Source organism: Crassostrea angulata, chromosome 2, assembly GCF_025612915.1.
Source record: "Crassostrea angulata isolate pt1a10 chromosome 2, ASM2561291v2, whole genome shotgun sequence".
NCBI lineage: Eukaryota > Metazoa > Mollusca > Bivalvia > Ostreida > Ostreidae > Magallana > Magallana angulata.
Window position 1 is genome coordinate 72,373,158 of NC_069112.1, and position 10,561 is coordinate 72,383,718.

The 10,561-nt window shown below is 33.0% G+C and overlaps 1 protein-coding gene across 1 annotated transcript in view; it reads right to left on the reverse strand.

Moving 5' to 3' along the window:
- LOC128174835 (uncharacterized) overlaps nt 1–10,561 on the reverse strand; it is a 28,757-nt gene continuing 18,196 nt past the window's right edge. Inside the window, exons 3-4 of the mRNA XM_052840273.1 lie at nt 986–1,353; nt 1–800 (exon numbers count right to left, since the gene is read on the reverse strand). Of these exons, the coding sequence (XP_052696233.1) occupies nt 1–800; nt 986–1,353 (1,168 nt within the window). The remainder of the gene's footprint in view (nt 801–985; nt 1,354–10,561) is intronic.

A 10,561-nucleotide genomic window follows, 5' to 3' on the forward strand; every position in this document is an offset into this window, starting at 1 on the left:
TTATATCATCGGAGGTTTAAGAATAAATTGGTTGTTATTAACGACATATATTTTTAATTTTCTAAAAGGAGGATTAGAATTTGATGTAGCAGATTCGACATATTCAACTTTGTTATCATCCTCTGTTGTCGACATTGCTCTTGAAGTAGCAGATTCGACATATTCAACTTCGTTATCATCTTCTGTTGACGACATTGCTTTTGATGTAGCAGATTCGTCATATTCAACTTCGTTATCATCCTCTGTTGTCGACATTGCTGTCAAACAGTCGACCTCTATTGTTTCACTTCTTTCGTTGTTGAAAACTGAAAGAACGCTTTCAAACGTATTTGTTATCTGCTCTTTTAATAGATTCAATTCGAACTTTTCGGTGTTATCTAACGCTATGATAATAACGAGACAATTATCTCCCCAACAAAATGTTCGCCTATTCACTTGGCATTTTTCAAAAAAATTCAAAAGTGATAAAATGCTGTGTAATATATCTTCACACTGATTCGACCCTCCATGTAATATATCTGCAGACTCATTTGCTTCTGCTCCATGTAATATATCTTCAGACTGAGTTAAAGATTTAGCCAGATTTTGCGATATAACGTAGCTAAGAGATGATAATGTTTTATCAACGAGTAGCCTCAGATCCAAAAAATCTAGTGGCACTGAGTGCGTTTCCACGATTTCTATTGCTACTTCTATTGGGTACAACGAATCTTCTTCACTGTCAAGCTCGCAGATAAAATCAAGAATGATATCCATCAACTGTGACCGTCCCACATGAACCAGAATCTCGTAAGTATCAACTGTTAAAAATAAACAATAGCTGAGAAATATGAGATTGAAAGTTGGTAATATCAATAATAATTATTCTTTGACAAGCTGTACAGAATATATACAGTGAGACTGTGTCTTCGCTTGAACACTTATGTGACTGTTAAGGCATGTTAGCCTCCAGTTTATGGATCAGCCAAGAAATGCTTTTACATACGTTTGTCATCAAGCTGAGATTCCGTGATTTGCATTGATTCCTCGCTGTAAATCATCTTGATTAATTCAATAGACTTGTCTGCCACATCTATTATTCTTAAAGATCTTTTGTCGTTATCAAAAACAATCCTTAGAATACTGTATTCTCCTATTTTGAGTAGGGTGGTTTTTTCCAAGTATTTGAAGTCTTGGAAAATTGTACTTTCTTCTCTATGCGCTGTCATTGTGCGCTGCTTTTCTAAATAGTCTTTCCATTTTCTAATCCGAAGGCGATACTCTTCAGAAAATTCATTTTCGCCAAAGAATTCTTTTACAAGACGACTTAACATCCTGTTATGAATGTCAGTGGTGTACAAATCCACGCAATCTCTAAAATTATTATAAATTGGTTATAAATACATATAGATAAATAAAACATCTTTTTCTCATGTCCTGATTGATTATAACAGAAACTTTTTTTATACCTCCTTGTTTATTTTTTATAAGAAAAAATAACTATTATTTCTTCAAATGTAAAAAGTATGAATCTCCTACAAATCTTTTCTTCGGTGAAAAAAGAAAAAAATAGCAAATTTATTGTCCCTCTCGAAAAAAAACTGAATTTATTCGTCTTGGCCGTTTTTCGGGATAATTGTTATTTCCTTATAACCACTTAGCAAGAGTGTAACTCTTACTTGAAAAGAATAAGTGGAAGTGGAAGTATTCATTACATTTTTTTTTAATTGATTGGAAGGTGATATGTAATTAATTCTGTCTGTTGAATAAATATTTTAAAATGCATTTTCATTTTTTTTTGGGTTAGATTTGGTTAACTTTATTTTCCAAGTTAAAATCTCATATTGATGCATAGTTGCCATATATGGGTGGTATTGGCTTGTGTTTGTGCAATAATCAACTGCCTAACAATGTAGTAGACGTATGTGTTTAATCAAAATGATACTGTAAAGGACAACTAGTAAAGGTATAATTGTGTAATTGTGTTAATAAATATCCCATGCGTTTCATTTTATTACGGGCCGCGAGAAGGCGGTCGGATATTTGATATACATTTAGATATTGTATGTGCGTTTCCGTGGGAAAGTTTTTAACAGACTTTATATTATGCTTACTTTTATGAAATGAAAGTAAATTTGCATGTAGAGAAATATGTTCTATGCCTTTGAATAATATTACACATTTTTTGTTTCGTTTGTAAATTTAAAGTAGGTAATACTTAGTAGACCGTCGTGTTTGGCGCGTTTTTATCGAGACGATAATCTATTCAGAATTTTTTTTTTTCGTTCTTTTCAAAACAATGCATCGGGATCGGATTTACGGGGCATACTAAAGATATGGAATACTAAAAACATGAATGATATCTTATATAATTGATATATTTGAATTTTTATAATCTCCGTCAAATAATTTATTTGAATTTTTAAGGTAACTCCGTACCTATAAAATCATGGGTTCAAAGTTAAAAACTTAACTTTTATTTTAACTTATTGGACTTGAATTTCATCAAAAAATAAATAAAATATATATGTTTCCATACTATTTAAGATGTAAGGTAATAAAAACCAAAGGCTGAAATTATCATCTGAAAAACACACTTTTTTTGTTTAAAAATTAAATATAAGTGGATGGATACTTGTTTGTCATTTTTAAATTTTATTGCTTACTATGCCAGAAAACTAAAATTAATTAAAAAAAAAAAGAAAAAATTGTTTACATTAGAAAAATTATAGCATTTAGATATATCACTTAGAGAAAAGTAGAAAAGAGTTATTTCCCTTTGTCATTATTGAATTATGTCGAATATAAGGATGAAAAACTCTTATTAAATATCTCCAAGTAAACAATGATTTGAGTTTTTGATGTGCACCTATGATAACATTGAAATTACAAATCTACTTGCAAGAATTTTAATGAATTCATGGTTTATGTAAAATGCATGACGTCACAGAAGGATGGATTTACTTTAAGGTCTCCCGCACCCCTTAAGGTCTTCAGCTGGGAGCGGAAGACCTTACTATTATTCTGAAAAATTGTCCGTATATGATCCTCTGTATTTGACATTGTGGAAAATGCGCACGGCGCCAAAGCTCGCCCGAGGTCAAAAATTGGCACCAAGATTTTTGGCAAAATGTTAACACGTTTTGCAAAATATCTTTTAAACTGTAGATACTTTGTTAAAACATGTAATGCAAAATTTGTTAAGATTTACACAAGCTTTGTTTTGTTTAATTAAAAAGGGGCTGGCCCCTTTAATTAGGGGCCAGGAGGGCTCTAAAGTCTTTTAATTTTAACTCTTTACTGAGCAATAATTTGTCATTAATTATAGAAGCAAAAATGTTCATTGTACAGCAGTTTATCTACACAATACCTTATTTTAAACAATTGTTACGTAATTAGGGGTTTCAAGGGGCCAGAAGACCAACACTTTGATCATTAATGTCTTCAAAAAGGAGAAATATTTTTAAAAGCAGTGTTGAAGAAAGGTTGCTTAAAATAATGTTCTTTAGAACATGGTACCTGAAAATTTATGGTTTATGGCCCCAGTAAGGAGTTTAAGGGTCGGCCCCTAAAACACTGTTGTTCAGATATCTTAAAATCGGTCAACAATTTCTGAACACCTATTAAACAAAATATGTTTATATTTATAAGATCTATTGATTCCACATTCTTGGTTATGAAAATAGTGTTATGTTCAAAGTTAAATTAACTCGTACCTAAAATAATTTAATAATTGTTAAGTCGTACTTAAACACATTCGGATTTGTATTTGCTAAGTCGTTCTTGAAATTGATAATGTTTTTGCTAATTCGTACTTAGAATCATTTGGATTTTGTGAACTCGTACCCAAAATAATTCGATTTTTCTTCTTTTTGTTTTATTTACTTATGTTTATTGGTTTAAGAACTCTGCTTCTTAGAGAAACTTTTAGCTTTACTTTCGACATAAACGGAAGACCCACTCGTTGATTTGCAACGAGCTTTGCTCTAGTAATTTTTTTTTTCCCTCACAAATTTTGTGCACGCGAGTTATCAGATATGGCTCGGCCGATTTTTATGAAACTTTCAGATCTGATAGATATTGATCTGAACCTTAATGGAATTATTTTACTTTAATGACGTCATTTCCGTTTCAGAGGTATTGACGTTTTAGCGATTTTTAGAGGGTCAGCTTGTTCGTCGAACACCTCCTAAACGACTTAAGATATCAAATTCAAACTTTCAGGAATTGTAGACGAATAATTGTAGTTTTGCCTAAAGTGAATAATTTGTGTCTGGCGCAAAAGGCGCCAAAGCTCGCCTGGACCCGAAAATTGAGATATAAAAAATGAAGTGATTTTTCTTGGTTTTCTTTATATATTTTTTTATCAAAGATATTATATTAAAACATAGAACAATTAAAAGTTATTTTTACAGGATTTTTCATTTGACATCAAGAAAAAGGGACTGGCCCCTCAATTAAGGGACCAAAACGTCTCTGAAGTCTTTCATCGATAGCACTTTACTGAGAAATATTTTGTAATATGTTTAAGAAGCAAATATGTTTATCTTTTACTAATAAAACTACACATTATAAAATTTTTATCATGCGTTACGTAATTAGTGATTTTAAGGGGCCAGAAGTCCAAAACTTTGAGGCAAATATATCTCAAAAAGGACAAATATTTTGTAAAGCAATATAGAATAAAAGATGCTTAGAATGATGTTTTAAACCATAAACAATCATAAAAATGTTGTTATCTGGCCCCAAAATGGAGATAAGGAGCTAGCTCCTAAAACGGTCTTTACAAAAAAGCTCAAAAACGGCAAAGATTTTCTTAACACTTGTTGAACAAAATATGTTTAATTTCAAAAGACCTATCTTATTTTATTTTTAGGGGCCATAAAGGCTCTGAAGTCTTTCTTTTATAGCACTTCACTGAAAAATAATTTGGTATATGTTTAGGAGGCAATCATGTTCATCTCACATTTATTAAAATATAAATTATTAAAAAGCACCATTTTGAAAATAAATTCAGAAAAAAATGCTGAGAATGATGTTCCTAACAATATTCAACCACAGATATGTTTGCCGTTGCCCCGAACAGGAGATAAAGGGTCAAATATCAAAATCAAGGTCATATAGCCTTCAAAATATCGCACGGAAGACTTCCTCGTAGCTCGCAACGAGATCGTGTCTAGTATTTTTTTCCCCACAAATTTTGTGCACGCAATATCTCGAAAACTATTCGGCCGATTTCGACCATTTTTTCACAGATGATTGCCAGTGGTCATATTTCTAGAAGTTTTTTGAAATTTTGAAATCGTCACTTCCGGTTCCGATTTACGGCCAATTTTGTCTGTTTTTACGATCCATTTTGTGCAGACATAAACTCTTGAGACTATCAGAGATATAACTAGACACGATTTCGTTGCGAGCAACGAGGAGGTCTTCCGTCCGCTGAAGACAGAAGACCCTATTAATAAAAGACTGTTTTTGTCTAAATCTTAATTAAAGAGTGTTTTTCAACTTGTACTACAGTCCAACACCCTTTTATGTTGAATATTCTAGTTAGACAATTAGATAAAAAGGAGAGAAAGAAATAGAGAGAAAGAACAACTCTTGGCTCCGGCGAGATTAGAACACACAGCCTGTGCAGGTGTCTCAAAACATGGCTGACGCGAAATAATTCCCGAATTTGTCTTTGAATTTTGGGAGTTTTTGTATGAGATGAAAAACAACGTGTAAGATGTCTGACTATTCAGGTTTGGTAACAGTGCGAGGTCATTTGAAATGTTGATGCGTGTTTGTGTCTGGAGGGGGGGGGGGGGGGTGAAAAGACCCGAGCTTGATTTTCGTCTTAAATAAATCGAAAATAGAATTTTGAGGTGTGGATCTCGGATTCGGTTAACAACAATTAGGGGAAGTCCTAAAACAATGACTGATGCATTTTACCCATGTATTTCAGTGTTGAGAATGTTTTTTCGTGTCGTTTACTATTATGTTTGACTGTTTTATTTCAGCAGGATTGATAAAAACTTTATAAATGTGGTAATAACGAAATCAGTAACACGTAAATTTATTCGGTAAAAATTTGATGACAGTAATTTCCACAGTTCTAACATTCATAAGTAGTTCACACGCTATCGTAGATACAGACTAAACGGAAAACAAGAAATATACATGCAACAGAAATATTACGCGGCTGCTTACATCCCTTGTACTCTGAAAATTTTAAGTCCTCGTACAGGCTATACTCGCCGTTTGATCTCAGGAATTTCTTCTTAATTGTTCAATCCGCTGCATATTTCGCAGACAATAAGAATGGGGTCCGAGGTACATTTACACAAAATTTCATTAGGATTGAGTAAGGGGCTCGGGAGTTAGAATTTTTTTCTACAGTACATGTCAAGCACGCCAATCGAAACTCGAATGCCCAAAAATTCATATCTCTCTTAAAAATGAACGAATAGGTCTGGTCATTAGTACAGTAATCTAGACTTGAACTAGGTTGAAAATAAAGGTTTAAGATGACAGATCCAGTAAAATCAGGCCAGGAAAACTAAATGATTTTGTGAATAGGAAGGGGCAGGAGGGAGGGGGGGGGGGGGGTGGGTACTGTGTAAATTTAATTTCCAGGTATAGGCAATAAGCACCGTTTTATTTCAGGAATTTTGTCTTAATTGTTCAATCCGCTGCATATTTCACAGACAATAAGAATGGGGTTCGAGGCTCATTTTCACAAAATTTTCATTAGGATTGAGTGAAGGGCTTGGAAGTTAGAATTTTTTTTATAGTACATGTCAAACACGACAATTGAAACTCAAATGCCAAAAACTTCATAACTCTGTTATTAATGAACGAAGTTGTCTGGTAATTAGTACAGTTATCTAGAATGGTAATTAGTTAAAATTAAAGGCCCAAGATCAAAGATCAAGTAAAATCGGGCCATAAAAACTAAATGATTTTATGAATTGGGAGGGGGGGGGGGTCGGTCGTTGACTGCTTTATTAAACGTAGAATATTAAATTCTAAATATCACATATTACACAATTTCTAAATAAAATACATATGTTAGAACAATATATAAGCGTTGTTTGAAAGATGTAACTATTGATTTTTTTTACATCTATTTATTCTTAGGCTCAAACACTCATAAACGGGTGGTCAGTTTTTAAACCTTGTCGCAGTCACCCGTTCGTTTGTATAGTTACGAGTTTAAACTTCGGAGGCTTTTCTTAATCCCAGACAGGCAACAGATTTGTATCAGTATATAGACATGCACAAAAAAGGAAAAAGTACACCATCATTAATAAAAATGACTTTTTAGCGTTGATTTCCAATCAGTAAGAAGACAATCATTAAACAATGAATTTCAAATTATTTGAATCCATAGACATTATCCCGTAACTTGAAATAAATGCATGTATAATTTTTTGACGCCAATGTACATTTAGCCTCTATCCAATTTACTGCATGTTACCTGTACTTAGTTCTTATAGAGAGAGAGAGAGAGAGAGAGAGAGAGAGAGAGAGAGAGAGATTTTTTCTTGTTTTTTGTAGTGTTTAGGGAATCAGTATATCAGCAACGTATGTCAATAAACGCATGCATACATGCAAGCGTGTATCTATATATGTGAACAAATACTAATCAGTCCTCCTTTTAAAGCCATGTAAAATAACGTTGGTGCATTGCTAAATGTTGTGTGCATACAGTTATTGAGATGGCGGCATTTCTTTGATGCCGGCAAAGCGACCCAGTTAACTCTAATGCGGTCGTACTGCAGGGGCGCTTCGGCGGCATGTCTTTGATGGCGGCGATGCGAACTGCTAACAAAAACGAGCTCTATATTTGTACTAAAAAAGCTGTTATTATTTTTATTTATGATAAAAATAAAACGGAAAACAATAAAAGCCATCATTTTAAATGTAAAATCGTTAAACAAAACAAAATTAGGAAAGAACAAATAATCGGCACTCGGGGATGGAACCCGGGTCGCCTGGGCACAAGTCCAACACTCTAACGACTGAGCTACGCGGACTCTCGGTTCAGAACTTTTGAACTCAAAATTTCGGGAATGCCTGGATCGATTTTAACACGAATTTCATATTCTGAAGTGTTTTAAGCGTCTCTATCGAATAAAAACATAAATAAAATTCAAATCTAAAAATTTGAAAAATTAAGGTTTTTAATTTCCTTCCGGTGACGACCGGAAGTGACGGCGGACGTTCGGATATGCAAAGGGCACTGCGGCCGTTCACTCTCTACCTTCTCTGAAAATTTGAAGGTTCTATCGTAAATACTTTTTGAGAAAAATCGTGAACAAGCAAAAACGTAAAATCTTTAATATCTCGGTACCAGAAGTGACGATAAAAAAAAGCCCGTGTACTTTTCTTACAAATTTTGTCATGAATAAGATCTGAAAATTTCATGAAAATTGGCTGAAGCATTTTTGAGAAAACGTGACAGAAAAAAAAAACAATAAAAATAATAGTGAAAAAGAAACAAAGCAATAACAATAAGGTCTTCCGTTGGAAACGGAAGACCTTAAATATGAAATTTTCAGGATAGGTAGACCATAGTTTGTGCAGAACGTAGTTTTTTGGCGCAAGTGGCGCCATTTCTTTGAGCTCGCCTAGGCTCAAAAATTTGATACGAATTTTGCATCAAAATGTTCACACGTTTTGACTTGTATCTTTTTATCAGTTAATATTTTGTTAAGACATATATAACATATAAACTCTAATACGAATAACTTAAAAACGATAAAGATTTTGTGATGCATTATAGAAGCAAAGTGTTTGACCGTAACAATATCTATTAGGAAAAATAATGGCCACGCCCATTTATAGCGTAATTAGGAATTTTTAGATGCCAAAGTACTAAAACTCTGACGCAATATATCTAGAGAAGGAGACGTATTTTGTTTAGCTTTGTAGAAGAGAAAATGCTTGCGTTGATGATTCTAATCGATTCCATCAATCAAAACACCAATGTCTGTCCCCATTAAGGATCTAGGGCCTGGCCCCTTAAATGTTCAATCATTTGAATCTCAAAAATGATCAACAATTTTAGATAGGTGTAAGAACAAAAAATGTTAGTATTTGTAAGCCCTTTCGACTGAATTCAAGAAAAATGGGCTGTACTTTTGAATTAGGCGCCAAGACATTCGTAAACTCTAATACAAATAACTTAAAAATGATACATATTTTGTATTGCATTATAGAAGCAAAGTTGTTTATCGTTACACTATCTATCAGGAAAAATCATGGCCACGCCCATTTATTACGTAATTAAGGATTTTTAGGGGCCAAAGTACTGAAACTTTGACGCAATATATCTAGAGAAGGAGACATATTTTGTTAAGCTTTGTAGAAAAGAAAATGTTTGCATTGATAATTGTAATCGATTCCATCAATCAAAACACCAATGTCTGTCCCCATGAAGGATCTAGAGGGCAGCAGGCATGTTCACGAAGCTATCTAAGGACTATGGTATGTCCTAAGTATATCTTAGGATACGTCTTAGTCTTAAGTCTGTTTCTCGAAGCTCTCCTAAAATTTAGGAACCGCCATAACTTTGTCCAAACTTTAAGACATCACCTACCTTGTCCTAAGACCATCCTAAAACTATAAAATCACGTTTTTAGGGATATTGTGAAGCCTTTTCTTAAGACCGGTAGAGTAAGGCAATATTTTCCACAGTTCCAGCATTTTCGACAAACATCAAATTCCTAATCGGGGGGGGGGGGGGGGGGGGGGGGCATAGTCATTTATTCTATCATGTAAGTTCATTTTAACAAAATGATGTGGAGGGGGACCCCGAATTTTCACCACTTCCCCGTTGCTACATGCCTGTCTTGGAGCTGACAAATTAAGATTTTTTTTTCGAAAATACTATCTCTGTTTGACGAATGAAAGTTATTCACTTATTTTTTTTTATCTACATTGTACACTAAATGAGTTACATTCATTGTTTTGATTATAATAATTTTTGATAACAATTATTTAAATGTCCTTTGCTATAAAAAGTAAATTTACATCGGGTTACATATACCATGCGTGATCATTCCTAAATTTTATCACTTAATTCTGAAAAAAATAATCTTAAAAAAATTTGTAATGTTGAATGAACTGTATTTATATATTTTCGAGATATATTACAACTTATTTCTTATTTAACACGTTCGTGTATTATATATATATTGCAGATTAAAGGGAAATTGGTTGTGTTTGTACGAGTACATGTGTTTCCTCATGTAACGTTTCAAATTCTATGAAAATCGTGTGTTTATGTATTACATATACTTGAATGACAAGATTCTCAAATGTTAATTATGAAATGACAATACACACGTGTTGATTACATAATTATCTATTGTAAGCAAATTCTGTCCGGATAAATTTTTTTTTTTTTTTTAAATTTTTTTTGAATTTTTGGGGGCTTGTAATATTTTTTATTTTAATTTTTTTTTTTTTGGGGGGGGGGGGGTTCATTTAAAGAAAAACAAACTAAATTGTTATTGGTAACTATACATATGTATATATTTAAGTAAATTTAAAATGATTAAAATGCATACATTAAAATTACTGGTTTTAGGCC